This window comes from Propithecus coquereli, unplaced genomic scaffold (genome assembly GCF_000956105.1).
Source record: "Propithecus coquereli isolate 6110/MARCELLA unplaced genomic scaffold, Pcoq_1.0 Scaffold5, whole genome shotgun sequence".
NCBI classification, from domain to species: domain Eukaryota; kingdom Metazoa; phylum Chordata; class Mammalia; order Primates; family Indriidae; genus Propithecus; species Propithecus coquereli.
In genome coordinates, this window is record NW_012150840.1 from 17,406,873 (window position 1) to 17,429,211 (window position 22,339).

General features: G+C 38.5%; 1 protein-coding gene across 2 annotated transcripts in view; it reads right to left on the reverse strand.

Annotated features, from left to right (window-relative positions):
* Window positions 1-19,807, reverse strand: part of SNW1 (SNW domain containing 1) — a 29,668-nt gene extending 9,861 nt beyond the window's left edge. For both annotated transcript variants that reach the window (XM_012656201.1, XM_012656199.1), the window contains exons 1-9: window positions 19,746-19,807; window positions 14,206-14,359; window positions 10,603-10,764; window positions 5,890-5,985; window positions 5,701-5,807; window positions 4,756-4,860; window positions 3,777-3,846; window positions 3,043-3,108; window positions 1,171-1,287 (exon numbers count right to left, since the gene is read on the reverse strand). In XM_012656201.1, the coding sequence (XP_012511655.1) occupies window positions 1,171-1,287; window positions 3,043-3,108; window positions 3,777-3,846; window positions 4,756-4,860; window positions 5,701-5,807; window positions 5,890-5,985; window positions 10,603-10,764; window positions 14,206-14,359; window positions 19,746-19,759 (891 nt within the window). In that variant the 5' untranslated portion in view covers window positions 19,760-19,807. The remainder of the gene's footprint in view (window positions 1-1,170; window positions 1,288-3,042; window positions 3,109-3,776; window positions 3,847-4,755; window positions 4,861-5,700; window positions 5,808-5,889; window positions 5,986-10,602; window positions 10,765-14,205; window positions 14,360-19,745) is intronic.
* Window positions 19,808-22,339: the final 2,532 nt, after the last annotated feature.

Genomic DNA, 22,339 nt, shown 5'->3' on the forward strand with positions numbered 1-22,339 from the left:
TTAAACAGGAAAGCACCACTGGATATGCATTTACAGCTATCATCTAACTCTATAACTAAAGTCTAGATTATAAGAGCATCTATACAGAATTCATATTTGTTACTGCTGATTAAAACGAAGATTCTTGTCCACCAAAAACAATATCCTGCCTAGAAGATACTGCAAGGTTAGCATTTTCTCTTCTGGTAATGTTTTAGTGGTTGAAACTATAGTGACTCAGTCAACCTTATATATAAAATATTTCACTAATGCTTTCTGAAAAACAATCAAAAAGGCTAAGTACAGTGTGGTTCACGCCTGTAATCCTAGCACTTTGGGAGGCTGAGGTAGGAGGATCGCTTGAGGCCAGGAGTTTTAGACCAACCTGAGCAATACAGTGAGACCCCGTCTCCACAAAAAAAATAGAGAAATTAGCTGGGAAGCTGAGACTGGAAGACTGCTTGAACCCAGGGGTTTGAGACTGCAGTGAGCTACAGATAGTGAGCTACTGCACTCTAGCCCGGACAACAGAGTGACACTCTGTCTCAAAAAGACCCCAAAACAAACAAAAAACCTAAAAAACAAAATTAAGACACTAATAAAGCAATTTCCATTATCAAGAACATAATGGGAACTGGTTAAATTTTCAAGATCAATCGAGTCAACTCAAGATAAAACCTTAGCCTATATCTGCTAGAGAGTTTTTTATAAAACTCTCACTGTGATAGAAGAGACATGCTTTTCTACGTTCTAAACACATGCCATGAAGTATGTGAACTTGAAGGTCACATATTAATACCGTAATATATAATATTAATAGAGGTCAAAACTATTAATGCTGTTGTACGTAGCATTCAATTCATCAGAATGTTTACCTGCCCTCTCCAGCAACTGCCCTTTTAGGGGACCTCTACATCTAAAATAGAGGAAAATTATGAAATCTACAGTAGCACGAGCAATCGTCACAAAATGGGATCAGCCTAGCGAACCATTGTTCCAGCATGTTGTGAGGGAGCTGGATCACAACTGGTGTGTGCGTGCATGTCTACTTGCCCACGCTGGCACACATACCACAAGTGAGACTCTCTCTGGGTAGTCAGTATTGTAGCTAAACTACCAGGACCTCAGGTAACCAAGAAGAGATTTTAAAAGTATCAGGAGCATTAAACAAGTAAATTACAACAGACCAACCTTCCGATCAGCAATGTAGAGAGCTTCAGCCAGTTTGGCAAAATTTTCATTTATGTGTACTGTCTGTAGTCCTCTTCCATCAGCAGCCAGACGTTTATCTAATGGAATTGTATAACCCTAGTGTGAAAGCAGACAGAAAACACCAGTCACAGATGAGCTACAATAATTATTTAAAATTAAATTTAAATATGCCCATTTTGAGAACCACTTAGTTGGAAGGTTTTTTTTCTTACATCTTTCTTCGCAATTATGCAAAACCACAGCAGCTAACAATGAGTGCTTTGTGTGGAGGATTAAGCACTTTACGCCTGTGGTCTCATTTAAACCTTCACGATAACTCTATAAAGCTGGTAACATTATTGTGTCCACTTCGCTGATACTTAGGTAATATCCCTCAAGGTCACACAGTTAGTAAGTGGATAAGCTAGGATTTAAACTTAGACTGTATGATAAATGACTTCAGGGCACAAACTCTGAAAAAAGAGTCTTATGTTAATAATTGTGAATTATAATAAAAGGAAATAGCAGTCAAAAAGCTAAACAGTTGCTCCTCAAGTAAATAGTCATACAATACAATATACAGGGAGAATAAATTACTTTAATCTTAGTATCTATAGGTAGTTTAATCTGGAGTACTATCTTAATGACTTGTTAGATTCTTAAAACCCTCTAAATTTTAGAAAATAGAAAATAAGATAAAGTTTTTTGGAAAACTGAGATTCTACATTTTGAAATTTTGCATCCCATTTCAATAACTCAAGGAATATGCTTGAACGTCCATGTAACTTTCAGGCTTAGCTTTATTCTTTCAGGATTCTGACTAGACTCCCAAGTGTTGACCTCTAGTCCATGGTCTCCTAATAAAATGAAGGGTTACAGAACCCACTCTGGACACTTAGTTGCATACATATTAATCAACCCCAATTAGACCAGTCAACAACCTTTTAGTTTAAGGATGACTACATAAATTTCTTTAAGGAAGTTAAAGGGCCTTCTTCACCCATCAAAAATAAAATCATGAGGCCAGGCATGGTGATTTACGCCTATAATCCTAGTACTTTGGAAGGCCGAGGTAGGAGGATTGCTTGAGGCCAGGAATACCAGACTAGCCTGAGTAACAGAGACTCCGACTCTACAAAAAATAGAAAAAATCAGCCAGGCATGGTGGCATGTGCCTGTAGTCCCAGCTACCCAGGAGGCCGTGGCAGGAGGATTGCTTGAGCCCAGAAGTTTGAGGTTGCTGTGAGCTATGATGAAGCCACTGCCCTCTAGCCCAGGCAACAGAGTGAGACTCTGTCTCAATCAATCAAATCATGAAATATGATTTGGGGAAGAGAGGAAACAGTGATTATGAAATTAATCACTCATTTTACAGATTCTTAACAACTCCTGGAAGCTTTAGTGATTAGTAGAGATACATAGGATTTAAATAGCTTAATTCTTCAATGTTATAAACAGACAAATAGCTGAAAATTAAAGCACTGAAAATATCCAAATATTTACTCTGTTCTTTTGTCAAATGATCATTTAGACTGGTTTAATTTCTTTCAGAAATAATATTTTTACATAAATTTGAATTTTCTAAAGAATACCATCTGACATTGATAGGTACTTTATCCTACTTATTCCTTCTCTGTTTGTTTCTGATAGCTGCAATTCACTAAAAGAATCTACATGGTATTAATGTGCCTGGCATACTAATATTTCTATGACATTAAAAAAAAGTCATATAAATTGGGTGTTCCTTTTTGAAACTAGTCAGTTAAGCAAGGTGCTAAGGTTTCAACTGAAATTATCCAGGCTGTAGCTCTTTCCTGGGTGTTTCCGGTAGGTTATAATACTAAGATACTGATTTTATGACATCTTAATTACCTTTGCATTTTTCCAGTTAGAAATACAAGGAGGAATCTTCCACTCTTGTTGTTCCTTTACAGTCATCTGAATTGACAGAAGAGTGAAAAAAAAATTTTTAGATTTATAGTCCAGTTAAAAACCCAAGTATAATCTTTCTCTTCAAAGATAGCACTATATACACAGACATATGCAGATTTAGTCAAAAGCCAAAATTCTGTTTGTTTTGATAGCACTATATATACTATCTTCTCATATCATGGATTCTAGTGTTAATAACTTTGAACTAGTATAAAAAATGGAAAATAATCTAGAAATCATTTTCGACAGCTATAAATGTTGACAAGTATTTTTCCATATTTAAAGTGATGTGACTTCTTTCAGATAAAAAATTGTTCTTTTGAGTAATAAAACGTATCTTAAAAAGCCACTCAGATTACCAATCAGAGACCTAATGAACTCAAGTCTTCACTTCCCATAACATCATTCATGTGAAACAGCAGACCCTGTTCACTGCATTAAAAGCAGGGTTTAGGTTACTAATAACAAAATTTATAGCTAACATTTTATACATATTCTCAAAAGCACTCTGGGAACTACACTTTGTAATCTTGACTGGGTCCCTATTTCATCTTGAGAAATAAGAAAACTATAACTCAGTGTGGTGATATGTATCTGTACAGGCATAAGGAGGTTATTTATAAAATTAATAATCATGAGTAGAAAAAAAGATTTTAGACCATAACAAAGAATACCTTTCGGCTAGGAGAATGCATGACAGGTGCAGGAGGAGAAGGTGGTCCCCGGGGGATTTTCTTATTGATCCTGAAGGATAAATCAAAACACAACCAGAGAGTGATATACTTTTTCCCCTTTTTAGGTATTATATCTCAAGTATGCCCTCCTCATTTTTTGTTGTGTAAAGTTTCAAATATAGACAACAATAGAGACTGCAAACGAATGCCCATCTATCATACAACTATCGCTCAGCTTTGACAATAGAACACGGCCAACCCTGTTACCATCATTACTCATCCCACCTGACAATATTATTTCATAGAGTAATATACTTTTTTCCTTTTTAAAAAGTAGCTTAAGATACAACTGACATACAATTGACTATATATAAAGTGTACAGTTTGATTAAATTGACACATATATACCCGTGATACACCCATCATCACAATCAAGACATACCCATCCCCCCCAGAGTTTCCACCTGCTCCTTTGACTATCTATCCCTCTTAACCCTCCCATCTCCTCTCTGTTCCCACCTCCTTCCCCAGAGGCAACCACTGACCAACTTCCTGTCACTATAATTTGCATTGTCTAGAGTTTTATATAAATGAAATCATACTGTAATTATTTTTGCCTCACTTCTTTCACTCAGCATAATTATTGAGATTCATTCATGTATATATTATGTGCATTTTTTGTTTTTGTTTGTTTTAGACAGGGTCTCACTATGTTGCCCAGGCTGGACTCCAACTCCTGGGTTCAAGTGATCCTCCCACCTCAGCCTCCTGAGTAGCTGGGACTATAGATGTGTACCACTGTGTCTGGCTATTATGTGTGTTAAAAGTTTATTCTTTTTTATTGCTTAAAAGTATTCTGTGTATGGATATATCACAGTTTGTTGATCCATTCGCCCATTAATGGACATTTGGTCCACATTTCTCCTTTAATTACCTTTTTTAAGAATAGTGGTTCATTCTCATGAAGCCATTTACTTACTTGAACCTTGGAGGCTCCATTGGATCTTTCTGCATTTCTACCATGCGAATAACTCTCTGTTTAGCTCCAGAGTTGAAAGCCACTCCTTGCTGAGACGGTGTGTATCTGAAGAAAGCGAAAGAAAACTAAAGGTGTAACTAGTTCAAGCTTTCAAGTACGTATTTTTCTTCTATTACAATCCTAAACTAGATTATATTTTCACTTTCTTTCACAAAGTATTAATGGAAAATTACAAAATATTTAGGCAGAGAAGACAGCAACAGAGGTAAGAAAATTAACAGAAATTAGGAGTTACAAGCAAAATGTAAACGTCAATGGTTATTAGTTTGCAAATAATCCGTTCTCATCCATTTTCCAACATGGAAGGTGCCATGTTCAGTTTCACCAATAAGAGGTCTGGAAAAGAGTACCTATTTTGGAAGTCTGCATTTCAGGAAAAAACACCTATAATAATCCCGGCAGGCAACTTACAGTTAGCAGTTTTTGGTTAATTATAAGGTTGTAAAACAGAGAAAGAATAATGACAGCAACCCTACCAGCTCTGAATTTTCCCTTAATATCTGTATGTTATTCATTTCTTCACGCAAAGATTTAGTTGAATGAAATCCTTCAAAATCTAGAAGTATTTTAAGGATGCCGATTATATATAAATGGAAAACTTTAAATAATAATTGTGGTTTGGATCATATACTGCAAATAACTGTTAATTTCTAAAAACAAAAAATATATTTTAAAAATAGCATAAAAAGTAATATCTTAAAGTGAACATCTTAAAAAAATCCTTCCGCTTTTAGTTGTCTGCAAAGAGAGTGGACAGGCTTCAAGTAAGTATTCAAAACAATGCATTTATAACTGTTACTAAGTAGGATAGTAAAAGAATGTCAGGACCATCCCAATATGATTCAAGTCTGAAATGAAACTAAGACTTCTAGGCATGATTCATACCGGATATACTGAGCAGGAGCCAGTTTGTCAGCTGCTCGAACTGGCATGGCTGCGGCAACCTTCTGCGATACAGATTTTTCTAAGGCTACCCTTGTCTTTTCTGTTATCTGAAATGAGAAACATTGCATTGAGTGGTTTGGAAGTTAATAAGGATGTAAAAAGTCATCTAATACATCAATTCCCAGTTACCTCTTTAATAGCTTCTTCATCGGGTCTCTGCAGGTCTGGATCATCTGCATTCATAACCTCCTTTGGAACCAGGTCAGTGTATTTGCTATAAATGATCTAAAATGGTCAAACACAAAGAGGCTTAAGAAAAGCAAAGAATGAAAAGAAGCCACCTCATTAAATCATTTCAGATGTCAACATGTCCTCTCTCAACACACTTATAAATTTAGGACATCCAGATTTTGTCTTTTAGATTTTAAAACCAAGAAAGCTTAAAATACATACACAAATTGCTACCCTGGCTATGTTAATAATTTTCCCTTGACCGCAAACATTTAAATTATTTAAGACGGTCTCATAAAGTCAATATCCAAATAAATTGTGCCAACCAGATCTTATGCATCAATGATCCCTATTATTGAGGCTCACTAAGACTTGAAATTAATGATGATATAAATTGCCTACAGTACCATTATCTTGGATTACAAACTCATCAGAATTTAAGTCAGGCTACCAAATAGTATCCAAATTCATTAGGCCTAGAAAATTTCATTGACTTCATCCTACTTATGTTTCTCTTCTCTGGCATCAACTTACTTATTCCTGACTAAGAAAATAAACATGTGCCATAGTCGAAAACCCCAGAAAACTTTCTTCCATGAAGAGACAAAAAGGGAAAATAAAAAAAGAAAAAAGAAAATGCATTCTACATATACAACTTATTTTATACCCATTATCCAAATTTAGGACTGTGTATGTTTTCTACTAAGCCCAGCATGGTTTTTATTAGGCTGACACTGATGTGGCAGGCCCCTGACAGACAAAATATTACTCACTTTCATGTCCGTCTATACTTCTCAAACATTTTCACAGAAAGTTACATGGCAGATTTTAAAGTAAAAAAGAAATACCAGAAATTCAACAGATAATGAACACTCTAGACTTTAATGCTTTAGTTAGAAATTGTTGACACCAAAAGGACAACTTATGAATATGAGAGAAAATCAAATTCCTAGGCACTTGAGATCTTTAAAAATTTTCTGTAGAAGAAAACTGTTTATTAATACAAGCCAAAGTCCTATATTAATAATTGCATTCTATCATATGACATTCCTTACAATTTAAAGGAAATAACATGCTATTCCTAATTTCCTATTTCAAATAACAGAGCAAAAAAACACTTTACAGCTTGCGTGACCTGACCTGATTTTGCCTACGCCTTCGATCTCCCCTTGTAACTCTCACTCTCTCACTCAGTATGCTTCATTCACATTGGCTCTTCTGTTTCTTGAACATAATGTGCTTTTCCCCAGTTCTGGGCCTTTATACAGTGTTGTTCCCAGTTCTTCAAGTAAGTTCTCAATCTGTCTCAGATCAAAGGTCCAGCACTGGTGAGGTGTCCTCTGACTATGTTTTCTAGAAGCAACCCCTCCCGACCCCTTCTATTCCATAGCACTCTGCTTACTGTCTTCAAAGCGCTGTTCACAGTATGAAATTACTTACCTACTTTACTTATTTATCTGTCTCCACTATTAAAATAATAATGATAACAGCTAATATTTATTAAGCACTTTGTATGCCACTGTTTAATATATATTAACAAATTTAACCTTTTTATCAACCCTTATTCATTAAAAGTATCTCCAGTGCCTATAACAATGCCTGGTCCACAGGAGATATTCGGTCAATATTTTTTGTACAAATGAATCAATAAATGAATTTTAGAGATGCTCTATTACATGCTAAAGGTTCTTATATTGTAGGCCCTATGGAGCTTTCTCTACAAGCTATTGATTTCCCAGAAAAAAACTATCTCATGGCTATAAACGGAAATCTCTAGCTTGTTTTTTTTCAGGAATAAGAGGGATCATGTAAGAAAGTATAGATGATTTAGCACAAAACACGTACTATTGATATGTGAGCTATTAAAGTAACCATCCTCTAAGAGTATTCATTTTGGAAAGGACCCTAAATCTTACTCTAGCACAGCAGTCCCCAACTTTTTTGGCACCAGGGATCAGTTTAATGGAAGACAGGTTTTCCATGGATGGCGGGTCGGGGAGCTCAGGCAGTGATGCGAGCGATGGGAAGCAGCTGTAAATACAGGTGCAGCTCCACTCGCTTGTCTGCCGCTCACCTCCTGCTGTGTGGACCCCTGTTCCTAGGTTTCATGGAAGACAATTTTTCCATGGATGTGATGGGCAGGGAGCAGCAGAGCTCTGTGGCCCAGTCCCTAACAGGCCATGGACTGGTACCAGTCCACAGCCTGGGGGTTGGGGACCACAGCTCTAGCAAGAAGAGTGAGACTCAGTACATTAAAATCACACAGCTACTAACTGACCTCAGAAGTCTTATTTCCTTTTAGGAAGAAAAAAATCAAAACCACTGCAAATTGAAAATTATTTAACACTCTAGATAAAAATACCAAGACTATGAAGGGTTAATCACTTTTATATTATAAAAGCCTTTTATATTATAAAAGTGATTAACTCTTCAATCATTATAGGAAGGGATTCTAGGTAAATGGCTCCCTAGTAGTCATATATGTTCAACATAAAATCTCAATACTAATTTAGCATACAAGAGCCATTTGCTGCTTCTTATTTGGGTATTACAAAGTTAATAATCCTTTAAATGAGTATCAATAAGATTCTAGCATCTCACAAGGCTGAGTGAAGGACATCTGAAGAGCAAGATTCCTTCATGGTAATTAAATATAAAAGTCCAAATTTTTATAGCCTGAGAACTAAATGTGAAGAAACTCAGTACATCCCAGGAGGCAAAGGGGCTTGGGAGGGTTATCTGAAAAATACAATATACTCTTGAAGATACCAGAAGCACACATGAGCTTTGTGAACAAGATCAAGTACTAACTCATTTGTGAAACAAATGTTTTCTTATTATTGAAAACTGGTAAAGAACTAGACTGACTAAAAGGATAAGCCTGTCAACATATTCATATTCACCATGTGAGGAAGAGAGAAAAACACTATCTTTAGGCTTAGCTAGTTTGTGAAATCATACAATCATAACATGCAATTTATCATGGAGTCAGTTTAAAGTTGCTGGGGTTTCTTGGGGGGAGTGGTAATAATCATAGCTCACTACAGCCTCTAACTCTTGGGCTTAAGTGATCCTCCTGCCTCAGATTCCCAAGTAGCTAGGACTACAGGCATGCCACCACACCCAGCTAATTTTTTAATTTTTGGCAGAGACTGGGTCTTGCTATGTTGCCCAGCCTGGTCTCAAGTGACCCTTCTGCCTTGGCCTCCCAAAGTGTTGGGATTACAGGCATGAGCCATCACGCCGGCCCCAATAGTCTTTATATTCAAACAGATGAGGGTGTCACCTTCTAAGGATGAGACAGGTTGGAAGGGTGTAGGAATTCAGGCTTGGTGGGAGTACCAAGGGAACCAAGCTGAAACAGGAGATAAAATTTGCATGATTACATAATTGTTTTCCCCAAAGACTCAGCATCCATGGTGCAGGAGCAAAGGATAAGCTGTCAGTGCTATTTTGAGGGTAAAATGAAAAAGCCTAGGGGAAAGAGAGGCAAAGGATAGGCACTAACATCTCTCAAATATTTTTCCCATCATTAATTCTGAAGAGATCTTTTAATTCTATCTTGAGTATTTATTTACAAGAAAAAAAAAAATAACTAGGTCTTCTTAAAAATAGTTCCCTGGCCCTGAGTGTAGCTTCTCTGTGATGACATTATTTTAAGTAAATTTTATTTTTGGTCTCTGGATTACTTTGTAAGCAGGGCCATCCTAAATCTGGATGGCAAATGCTAGCTTTGTACTTAATCTAGGGCAAAAGAAGTCTGTGTAACTTATTATATTCAAATGAACTATTAAAATAAGTATCTATGTAAATACTCTCTCAGTACATGGAAAAAATTAGACGAGAGTATAGATAAAATTAAAAGTTGATTTTTTTTTTTAGGACTCTGGGATTGCAGATTTTTATTTTATTTTATTTTGAGACAGACTCTCGCTCTGTTGCCCGGGCTAGAGTGCCATTGTGTCAGTCAGCCTAGCTCACTGCAACCTCAAACTCCTGGGCTCAATCAATCCTCTTGCCTCAGCCTCCCGAGTAGCTGGGACTACAGGCATGTGCCACCATGCCCGGCTAATTTTTTTCTACATATATTTTTAGATGTCCAGCTAATTTCTTTCTATTTTTTTTTTTTTTTTAGTAGAGACAGGGCGTCGCTCTTGCTCAGGCTGGTCTCGAACTCCTGAGCTCAAACGATCCGCCTGCCTCGGCCTCCCAGAGTGCTAGGATTACAGGTGTAAGCCACCGTGCCCGGCCTCAGAGATCCTCTTGTCTCAGCTTCCTGAGTAGCTGGCACTACAGGAGTGCACTATCACACCCAGCTAATTTTTTCTTTTTTTTTGGTAGAGATGAGGTCTCTTTCTTGCTCAGGCTGGTCTCAAATGGGATTGTAGATTTTTAAAAATTTGTCAGCATTTTTACAATGTGAGTACTATAAAATAATTGTTTTTAAAATATAAAACAAATAAAAATCCTGAGTATACACAAGCTATCACAAACTCAGAGAATTTCAAAGCAAAAAGTCATTGCTTGATACCAAAGTTAGCCCAAGTATACATCACTGCTACTTTTAACATAAACCAAATGGCAAGAGATTTGTTATTTCCACAAAATTAAAAAAGAAATTCTTCACAAAATATCTATCATTGAGAAAAAGAAAATCAATGAGAACATTACCTTGTCTTTTGACTGTCCTTGTCGAGCAATTGCATCATACTTAATTTTTCCTTCAGGATCCACCTGAATGGCCAGTGCATTCGACATTTTTTTCTTTCGTCCCATATCCAGTGGATACTGGGCCACATGGATCTCTGGAAAAGCGCCTCCATCTCCAAAATCCTATAGAAAGAAAGAAAGAAAAGAAACAAGAAAGGAAGGAAAGAAAGAAAGAAAGGAAGGAAGAAAGAAAGAAAGGAAGAAAGAAACTATTTAGCAGTAATTTAGGATTCAAGATATATTCACTCATTCAACAAATAATTACTGAGTCCTTAGTATGCTAGACGCTGGAGATATGGCAGAGGTCCCCGTCTCTTGAGGAGTTTACATTCTGGTACGCAAAGACACAAAAAACATACTCTTTGGTTTGTGATAAATACCATGAAGCTTATAGAGGGACTGGAAAGAGGGGCTACTTTCAATAGGGTGGTTGAGACAGCCTTTGTGAAGAAGTTAACATGTGAGCTAAAGCCCGAATGAGGAGAAAGCAGTTATGGGAAGATCAGAGGGAAGGATTTTTTAAGCAGAGCAAACAGCAAGTGTGAAGGCCCTGTTGCAAGAATGAACGTGGCATCTTTTAGGAAATGAGAGTCCAGTGGGACAACAGCTTCTTAAGAACAGGGAAGCTGTCACGTAGGTTGCACGGGTAGACAAATACCAGATCATGAAGGGGCTTCTAGGCATGGCAAGGAATCTGGATTTTATATATGTGGCAGGAAGAAACTAAGCAAAACATTTAAGACAAGGCAAATATTTTCATTTTAGCATATATATAACGTATATATATTTAGTGAGGAACAGGTAAAGCTATACTTAGGGCAGAAATGTAAAGAATTTTTTCTTAGAATCAGATTTTATTAACATGGTATCATTTATTCACTGTTACGTGAGAAGCAAATAAATAGAATAGGAACAACCCAGAAATGAGTTTATCACATTTTTACTGGTAATTATATACAATTATTTAGGAGAGAGAACTAAGACTTCTAAAGTAGAACAAGCTAAATAAAGTCTGTCAATGAAGTTTAATATTTAAAAAACATACGTAATCAAATAAACATATGAAGTGTAATTTTTAAAGTTTTTTTTAGTACCATTTGCTTAGTACATTTTAATTTAAAAATCATAATTCACACTTATATTATCCCGTTTAATCCTTATAATTCTTATTTTCATATGGAAAAAATTAAGGTTTGTAAAAATTTAAGTGATTTTTCCCAAGATCTTACAGCTACCATATACAGGACTTGAACCCAGATCTTTTGACTCCAAGAAGCTTTGTGGGTTTTTTTGGTGCTTTTTTTTTTTTCTTAATTTTTAGTTTTTAAATTTAGAGACAGGGTCTCCCTGTCCCCCAGGCTGAAGCACAAGCATAGCTGACTGTAACCTCCAACTCCTGGGCTCAAACAATCCTCCCACCCCAGCCTCTCAAGTAGTACACACCACCATACTAGGCTAATTATAATTTTTTTTAGAGACTGGGTCTTGCTATGTTGCCTAGGCTGGTCTTGAACTCCTGGGTTCAAGTGATCCTCCTGCCTTGGCCTTCCAAAGTACTGGGATTACAGTTGTAAGCCACCATGCCTGGTCAGCTTTGTATTTTCTACTCCTCTGAAATACCTTTCTTTTAGCTCAAAAAAGCCAAATTAATACTACTAAGACATGATACAAAATATATACATATATTAATCATTTTCATCATTTGACAAAAAAAAATTTGTGAAAATAACAACTTTTACAAGACTTCTTCAGGCAATGTTCTACTAGATCCAAGATACATGAGTTCCTAGGTATAATATTCATATTTGCTAAAGAGAGCACTGAAATTTTTGAAAACCAACAGAATAAAATTGAAAGACATTTTCTTGTAAATTAGGCAGAAATAGTTAAAGCATTCCTAAGAAAAGTGCTTTCTGTACTCAGGCCATCAATCTGACACATGCTCAGATTTGCCAGAGTTCTTCAACTATAATAAGCACTTCAGAACTGTAGATGTAGCATTATGTGGTCATTAAGCTTGCCAGAAAATCATAGCTTTTACTTTGAAAACTAGAACAAAATGCCTTCTTCCACAGAACATTCACTCCCCTCAAGAAGCATCCGTGGCATTTCCAAATTAGCTGGACATTTTTGTTTGATTTTCAAATAAACTGTTCTGTTCTACCAGGATATATGAAACCTTTGATAGTCAAGTAAGATTTTAAAAAGCTAATAGCAACCAAATACCATAATGCTAAAATGCAGGGATGAGCTTTCTATTGTATGTAAAATGATGCCTGCCACCCCCATTCCGTAATCCATTGCGAGACCAAAGAATATTTACAATCTCTCAAAAGAGACACTCAACTCCTCTATTAAATAATGCCAATCACTATGTTTCTGCCCCAGATAAGAGTCCTTGATGATCTTTTATTTTGCTCTGTTTCTCACAAATTACACTATCACAGAGAACAAAAACAGCAATACAAATCCCTTAATAATTATAATAAGCCTGGCCCTTCACACACTAGAATTCATGAGGACCAAAGGAAAGCAGAGAAAAAAAACGGAATATGTCAGGACAAGATATGACCTCGCTGGACATTCATCTTACAGGCTCTACACAGTCTGGTACGCAGGGGAATGGCAAACATGGGAGAGGTTGAGAATACAAATGGCTTCTGGTAGGGTTCCTAAGGAACAAGTTTCAATTTAATGAACACTATGGTCACCTCTTAAAAGCATGTGAGAAAAAGGCATGAACCCTTCAAATTTGTAAAGTAAACATTATACACATGTAAGGACAGAATATAAAAATAACTGGCTACAAAAGTAAATGGTATAGCCACTTCAGATTTTTAACAGGGTATGAACATTCTGTGGAACATGGAGGAAGAAAATTTGCAGGAGTCAGATTGAATATCGGGAGAGGGAGAAGAAAAAGTCTTTATAAAAGTGGAGGAGATCTTGAGGAGGCAAAGTATTTTAGTCTCAGTTATTCGCTTTTCTCCCTAGATAAGTGGTCAAGTATGGGACTGCTACCCTGGAATTAGGGAAAGGAATATATATGAAACCGATGTACAAGATCTTGAGCAATTAGGAGAATAGGTGCTGCCATGGAAGTTTGTTCTTTGGGAATAAGAGAGAGATACAAAAGGATCACTCCAGATTCTTCCTTCTCCCTCACTGCCTCCAAACCAACCAAATGTTGTCTCTTGTATCTCCTAAAAATGAAACATGAAATCCACTTCCACTCTTATTTTAATCTTACTTTCCCATTATTTTCCATATGCTATAATTCCTGGATTTATAAAATGTTAGTTTCTTTTGTAAATGTTTGATAGTTTGACATAAGAATAGACAAAATGGTACAATTCTCTAGTGATCATAAAGCAGTGATAAATAACAAATAAAAAGAAAAAGATAAATCTTCTGAGGGAAGGATATATCTTTAGAGATCACAACCAGAATTTCTATCACAACGAAATTCAAAATCAGAGGTTCTAGGGTTTAAATTTATGTTACAGAGTACTATAACAAATTTCAGCACGATTTTAAAAATACAAACTGAAGATCCATATTTACCTCTAATAACCGAGGTATCCAGCCTTTCCGATACCCGTATGGGGGAGGTTCTCTTCGGGAGGATACCAGTGAGGTCTGCCGCGATCTCTGGGATCTTGCCTTTTCTTCAGCCTCAAGCTGGTCCTGAGATAGCTGAGTAGGTGCAGGTAAAAAGCTACAAGCAAAGATAATAAAAGTCAGAATTTTGAAAAAAACTCTTACATTTAATTTGTTTATTGCAATTTGGCCATCAGAGACAATTTTTCCTACAATGCTTTTTTCCTTTGAGCAAAAAAGCAGAATTTTCAATGATTTATGGCAGTATTCAATACCAGTCATTTTCTCATGTGTGGCAAGAAAGAAGTGCCCAAAGGCATACAGTAAAAAGATTTGAATAGGACAAAGGCAAATGACATCCAGAATCAAAAATTAACAGATTATTTCACATAATAAACTATTAAGCTTTTATGCTTCCATTTTCATTTCTTATAAAACATCCTTAGTTACCCAGGACCAGCTGTCTAATATATGGTTTTCTAAGTACCCTAGCTATTCTTAATACTGCTTACTTTTAATTATTTTAGTGTCAATACTAAAGAACTAGGATTAAAATTGAAAGTAACAAAGATGCAGATAAAAGAAAGAAAACACAAGTTGCATATTTAAGTGCATTTCCCCAAGGGTATCTAGTTTAGAATGTAACTTAAAACTTAAAGAGGTCAAACAATCAAAGGAGAAGCCCTGAAGATGTAACTTATTATTATTTAATCAAAGTAACCTTTTTACTAAACCATTCTTAACCATTTTTAAGTATTATAAATGTTATTATATTGACACCCCAAAGTACCACAAAGGGATTCAATAGATGAATATGGTTAATGGAAAAAATAATTCAGATTCCTTTGTTATTCTTGGCTAGTAAGCACACTTGAATAAGCAGCAGGCCTTATTCATTTATTCAAAAATATTTATTGATCACTTAGGTTCAGGCACTATGCTAGGAAGGCAATTAGACTGTAAACTGAGAATGATAAAGACAGCTTACAGTCTTGCAGGGGAGAAAGACAATCATACAAATCCATAATTAAAAATCATATTAAGTAATGAAGGAAAAGTACAGAGTGCTATGACAGCATTCATCAGAGGGATCTAATCCAGTGTGAGAAGGTCAGGTAATGTGAGGGCCAACAGCTCAGAGTTCAAATCCTATCTATGCTGCTTACTAACCTGGATAAGTTACTTACCTCTCTGAACCTGCTGTCTCATCTGTAATTACAGATCATAACAGTGCCTATTTCACAAGGTTCTGGTAAGTATTAAATGAGAAAAAACCATGAACCAGTTGGCACTGTGTCTAGATACTGTTCGTGTTCCATAAATGTTTATTTGGAGTTGTGTCACAAGTCTCCCAGTTTCAGTTAGCTGCTCCCCATCTAAGCTGTCACAAGACCCTCGGCATACCACCACAAGAACATCTATCTTACTGCATTACAATTGTCTGCTCATTTACCTATCCTTCCTTCACTAGACTGTGAGCAACCTGAGGAATCATGCCTCGTGCTTCTTTCATCCCTAATGCTAGATCACAGCAGGGGCTCCTTAAATGTGTGCAAGAGAAATAAATTCACTCTACCCCTGGCACTCACCATCTTTATGTCATTACAGCCTTCTTTTCTTTCCTTAAACACACCATCTCAGGATATTTACATTTGCTATTCACTTTGCCATAAAATATTCTATTTATTAAGAGCAATTTTGCCTATGCTTTTATAGAAAACTCTTCCTCAGAAATTTTAACAGTATGCGTCTTAGCTTTCATGTCTCTGCTCAATTACATCTCCCTAGAGCTGTTTTCTGACTGCCTTGTCTAACACAGCCACTCCATCCCAAACTTTGAGTCACCCAGGGGTGGGGAACCTGCGGCCTCAAGGCCACATATGGCCCTCCAGATCCCCAAGTGTGGCCCCTTGACCAAATCCAAATTTTACAGAACAAATCCTTTTAATAAAGGGATTTATTCTGGGCCAGGAGTGGTGGCTCATGCCTGTAATCCTAGCACTCTGGGAGGCCGAGGCGGGAGGATGGTTTGAGCTCAGGAGTTTAAGACCAGCCTGAGCAAGAGGGGGGGACCCCGTCTCTACTAAAAATAGAAAGAAATTGGCTGGACAACTAAAAATATATATACAAAAAATTAGCCGGGCATGGTGGCACATGCCTGTAGTCCCAGCTACTCTGGAGGCTGAGGCAGGAGGATGGCTTGAGCCCAGGAGTTTGAGGTTGCTGTGAGCTAGGCTGACGCCACAGCACTCTAGTCCGGGCAACAGAGTGAGACTCCATCTCAAAAAAAAAAAAAAGGGGGGGGGATTTATTCTGTTAAGTTTGGATTTGGTCAAAAGGCTGCACACAAGGGTCCAGAAGGCCATGTGTGGCCCCAAGTTACCTTTATCTTATTCAAAGCACCTATTATCTGAAATTGCATTACTGATTTGTTCTACTCATACATAGTTTTTGTCCTACTAGAATGTAAGCTCCATGAAGATGGAGAGTGTAAAGATATAGGGAAAAAAAAACCCTCAATTTCTCTTACTATTTCACTCAACGACACAACACACAACACTTCTGACACCAGATGTGTAGGGGTTTCCTCCCACATAGCAAGCAAGCAATCAATTCTCCAGCAGACACCAGCTGAGTGTTCTCCAATTCAATTCAATTCTGATATTATCTACCTGGAGAACAATCCACAAGATTGCTCCCACTTCAGCGGCTAACAGTAAAGCCAATAAGTCTGGGCCACTGACCAACTGAATACAAACCAAGGTCCTCATGATCTCCTCTTTGGGTTAATTATTAGGTTGGTGCAAATGTAATTGTGGTTTTAGCATTGCTGAAATTTGCCTCTGATATTGGAATACATTCTTAAATAAATGTGGTTATGTTATACGACATTTTAATGCGCATTTCTCACTTTATGCTTTTTTGCTAATGATTTATTACTTACTGTTTATTTTATATTTACTTTAGACTATAGAAATGATGTTAGACAAAAAGCAAATTCAAGTGATTTTCTTATTCCAGTTCAAAATAAGTCATAAAGCAGCAGAGACAACTTGTAACATCAGCAACATATTTGGCCTAGGAACTGCTAACGAATGTACAGGGCAGTGGTGGTTCAAGAAGTTTTGCAAAGGAGAGAGCCTCGAAGATGAGGAGCGCAGTGGCCAACCATTGGAAGTTGACAGTGACCAACTGAGAGCAATCACTGAAGCTGATCCTCTTACAACTACACGAGATGTTGCCAACCATTCTACAGTCGTTTGGCATTTGAAGTAAATTGGAAAAGTGAAAAAGCTGGATAAGTGGGTCCCTCGTGAGCTGACGAAAATCAATAAAATTGTTTTGAAGTGTCATCTTCTCTTATTGTATGAAACAACGCACCATTTTTTGATGGGATTGTGATGTGCGATGAAAAGTGGATTTTAAACAACAACTGGCGACAACCAGCTCAGTGGTTGGACCGAGAAGCTCCAAAGCACTTCCCAAAGCCAAACTTGCACCAAAAAAAGGTCATGGTCACTGGTGGTCTGCTGCCAGTCTGATCCACTACAGCTTTCTGAATCCCGGCGAAACCATCACATCTGAGAAGTATGCTCAGCAAATCGATGAGATGTACTGGAAACTGAAACGCCTGCAGCCAGCACTGGTCAACAGAAAGCGCCCAATTCTTTCTTCTTCATGACAATGAATGCCCCACTGCACGACGCACAACCTACGCCAATGCTTCAAAAGTTGAATGAATTGGGCTATGAAGTATTGCCTCATCCACCATATTCACCTGACCTCTCGTCAACCGACTACCACTTCTTCAAGCATCTCCACAACTTTTTGCAGGGAAAATGCTTTCACAACCAGCAAGATGCAGAAAATGCTTTCCAAGAGTTCGTCAAATCCCAAAGCACAGCTTTTTATGTTACAGGAATAAACAAACTTATTTCCTGTTGGCAAAAATATGTTGTTTGTAATGGTTCCTATTTTGATTAATAAAGATGTGTTTGAACCTAGCTATAATGATTTAAAATTCAGTTAACCGCAATTACTTTTGCACCAACCAATAATTTGCTAGGACAGCTCACAGAACTCAGGCACACATGTTTACTGTCTTATTATAAAGGATATTACAAAGGATACTACTGATAAACACCAGATGGAAGCTATAGAAAGCTATGTAATCCCCAAGGCTGGCCATTTAAAGATTGCATTCTGCAATTGCAATTTTAAGCACACAACGCCCATGACGTCTCTAGAAATTTTTCCTGTGTGTCCATTTCAAATTCCACCTTTTCCACAAAGCGTTCCCTCATAACTCTACTAGTCTAAGTCACAGTGCCTCATACCTGGGGGCACTCAAACGTTTGGAGTCTGTAACATTTACTGAAGAAAACTCTCCAGGCTATATAGCTCACTCCACCTAATTCCTTTTGCATTAAGGTTAGTGCTACAGAAATAAGCATTTTGTTGTTTCTTAATTTTATATCTGCATGCCTCCTACTCCAACTTTCCTGAAGCCGAAGACATCCTTCTGTATACACAACCCCTAGGATAGAATAAGACACCCAACAGAATTTGGGTGAATCAAAATTCCCAAAAGAATTTTCTGATTAAAACATTTTTAGGATTCATACTGTCGTCAACCAAGAAAAATATGTGAGAATGAAGTTAGTTAAGGGGCCTCGAGCTATGTCCTAAATGATTACTTTCTTTACAACCTTCTTGAACACTAGACTTTTCCTGTTGAGTTCACATGTAAAGTTTTTCTACTTAGGTGGGGTAGCAAGGTCACGGACTAGACAGAGTTGCGTAACTTCTTGGAATCTCCCACTTAAAGCATCTTTTTCTTACAGGCGGGGAGCACTTTACATAAGGTTACTAAGGCAACGCGCAACAGCAAAAATCTGAGGTGGTTCTATCTACCGAAGAAATTCTAAGATCCAAAGTTAAAGTGCGGAGCAGCCGCGCAGATTAGTAGACAGCGGCCACTACCGTGGCTCATTTAAAATCTCTGTTCAGCTCTGGGCCCCTTTTATTCAAGAATCCTCGTTTCGGGAAACCGAGTGGACAGCGAAAAGAGAGAGACCGCCGCAAGTAAATCACCGGAAAGCCGCGCAGTCGCATCCCGCGCGCTCCACTCCGCCCAGACAAATAAGCCACTGCCCTCCACAACCCCATCGTGTACACCCAAGCCGCGGACCCGAGGGAGCGCTCTTCACACCCTGAAAGATGCTTTAGCGAAAAACTTGTGCGACTCTTGAGCGTTTGAGGCCACGCCTCGCCTTTCGGCCTCAGTGAGGGGGCAAACTAAATTCTGGAAGCCGCTCAGCAAAGACCCCAGCTTTGGCGAGGCCTGGTTGCCACGGCGGCCTGTGGGAAGGCCTAGCCATAGTCTTGGCCCACGTCACTCTGTGCTCCGGGCCAGGTCGCCGCCCGGAGAGTGTGGGCAGAGAAATGAAAAAGATCGGTACTCCCAGACCCTTCCGTATCGAAGACCCGAGTCAACAACCCACCTGGTGAGCGCCATCTTCTTCCGCTTCTTCCAGCGCGAGCGACAGCACCGCGGGGCGGGTCTTTCCCGGCGACACAGAGCGTAAAGGAAGGAGCACGCAATGCGCAGGCGCCTTGGCCGAAAGGCCGTCTGGGATTTGTAGTTTTTTGAAGAGGAGTACAATCCGGTTCTATTCTGACCAGACCAAGCGTTATCAGGAGATAATCGCATCAGTTAAGGGCAAATATCTAACTCGATTACTCATGAACTGTGATGTGATAGGGTGTTCCCTAAGCAAAATAGCGAAGTTGGAGGGAGATGCCTTTTATGCCGCTTTATTTCATTCCCCACTCAGTCCCATTTCCCTAGTAGGGGAACCAAATGCAAAAAGCTTTCCAGGGACAGCACCTTGAAGTGAAAGGGTAAGAGGGTTTTAAAACGATACTGTGAGACTAGCGAGTGGGGAGTTCTTGGGGGCTCTAAAAACATTCACACTCAAAATTTTTATTTAAACAGTATCCCCAGCCCCCAAAACACTCTCCTAGGGAGGTATTTGTGATACTTAGTAAGTTGCTGGGTGTTTGGGTTCTCTGTCCAGGGTATGACAGGAGTGAAGTCACAATGTCGGCTCGACTGAGATCTCTGAAGAAAAATACGTCTCCTAAATGCATTCTTCCGTTGGCAGAATTCAGTTCCTTGCACTTGTGGGATTTAGGTCCTTATTTTGTCGTGTGCTGTCAGTAGGGGCCACCCTCAGTTCCTAGTAGGGGCCACCCTCAGTTCCTCAGGTCCTTCCCACATGACTCCCATAGGTTTCTTCCAGGCCAGTTGACTTCCTCTTTTGCCTCAGGTGGGAAAAAACACTGCTTTTAAAGGGCTTATGTAATTAGGTCGGCGGGACCCACCCGGATAACCTCCCTATTTTAAGATCAACGCTGCTACACAGCATAACACAATCAGGGAAGTGATATCTCGTCATAGTCACAGCCCCAGGGATTATGCAGGGCTTGTACTGTGATGGTGGGGGGAGGAGATCTTGGGGGATAGCTTAGAATCCTGCCTGCCACAGGATGAAAGCCAAAAGAAAAAAACTATTTGGGGCGGGGAGACAGGGTCTTGCTCTGTCGCCCAGGCTAGAGTGCAGTGGCAGTCATCATAGCTCACTGCAAACTCAAACTCCTGGCCTCAAGCGATTCTCCTGCCTCAGCCTCCAGAGAAGCTGGGTCTACAGGTGCGTGCCACCAAGCCTGGGTAATTTTTGTATTTTTTGTAGAGATGGGGGTCTCGCTTTTGCTTAGGTTGGCCTCAATCTCCTGGCCTCAAGCAATCCTTCCCCCTCAGCCTCCCATAGTGCTAGGATTACAGACATGTGCCACCATGCCCAGCCTAAAAAACTATTTTGGTAAATACGGAGTTATTAATCACATTGTTTAATATAACAAGCATGGTCCAGGAGTCTGAAGATTTGAATTTAAGATATAGCTTCACCACCAATAAACTGTGTTACTATGGTCAAGTCACTTGATTTCTTTGGGCCCCAATTTTATCAAACTTAAAATGAAGATCATGTACCTGCTTTATATATATCATTATATGTAAATTAGAGTGATTGTGAAACTTAAATGAGGTAACATAGGTGGATATGTTTTTTTCTCAACTCAAAAGTTCTATGTAAATATATTATTACATTTAATATTTTGGTTGACAGTGATCTGCTTTACATCTGCCCCAGGAATGTATTATTTCTAAGAAGAATAAAAGAGAAGCAAATTAGAGAAGCTCCCAGAAGCCAAGATCAAGAAGCTTAGATTTAACTTAGCAGGTGATTTGGAACTGAAGGAGGACTTAAGTAGAGGGCCTGGGTCAAAGGAAAAGGCAAGAATGACAATTCTTAGGGCAGAATGGGTTTCTATGGCAATGAGAGACAAGGAGGCCACTGAGGACAAGGTTAAAATAATTAAACTGGAAAATCAGTAAGACTATGACCAAGACCTGGGATGTAAGACTGAAAGAAAGGTGTGGAGAACAGCTTTTACAGTCCACCCTGATTTTCCAAAGAGGCATATCATGCAAGGCATTTGTGCCAGTCATGGTCCCTTGCTGTCCTTGGGGTATATAGAGAACAGCAACTGACTTTAATAGGAATCTTACCAATACATAATTAAGAAAGCAAATCTACTGCAAAATTGATATGATACTATACCCCAAGGCCAAGTGTTCTGCTGCGCTGAATCTTTCTTGCTCATCCATCCCTCATTATCACAGGTCGTCAGTGACTGCCTGCTCATATAGAGACCCCAGTGCAGGCTGGAATCAGAGCTGTGCCAGGCTGCAAGAAACAATCAATTCACTCCACTCTTGGAATTCCAGGTAGAGGGTAGAATCGTTCTCAGAGAACCTAGTGCCTAACTTGATTCCGAACTAGCTATGGCTGTGTAGCCACAAGTAACGCAACCTGTGAGGTGGCAGCTAAGCAGATTCTGGAGTCAGCTTTCCTGGCTTCCCATCCCAGCTTCCTAATTTACTAGCTGTGGATCCTGGTTAAGTCACAAATTCTCTAGTCTGAGTTTTCTCACAGCAAAAAAAAAAAAAAAAAAAAAGTGGAGAAAGTAAGTA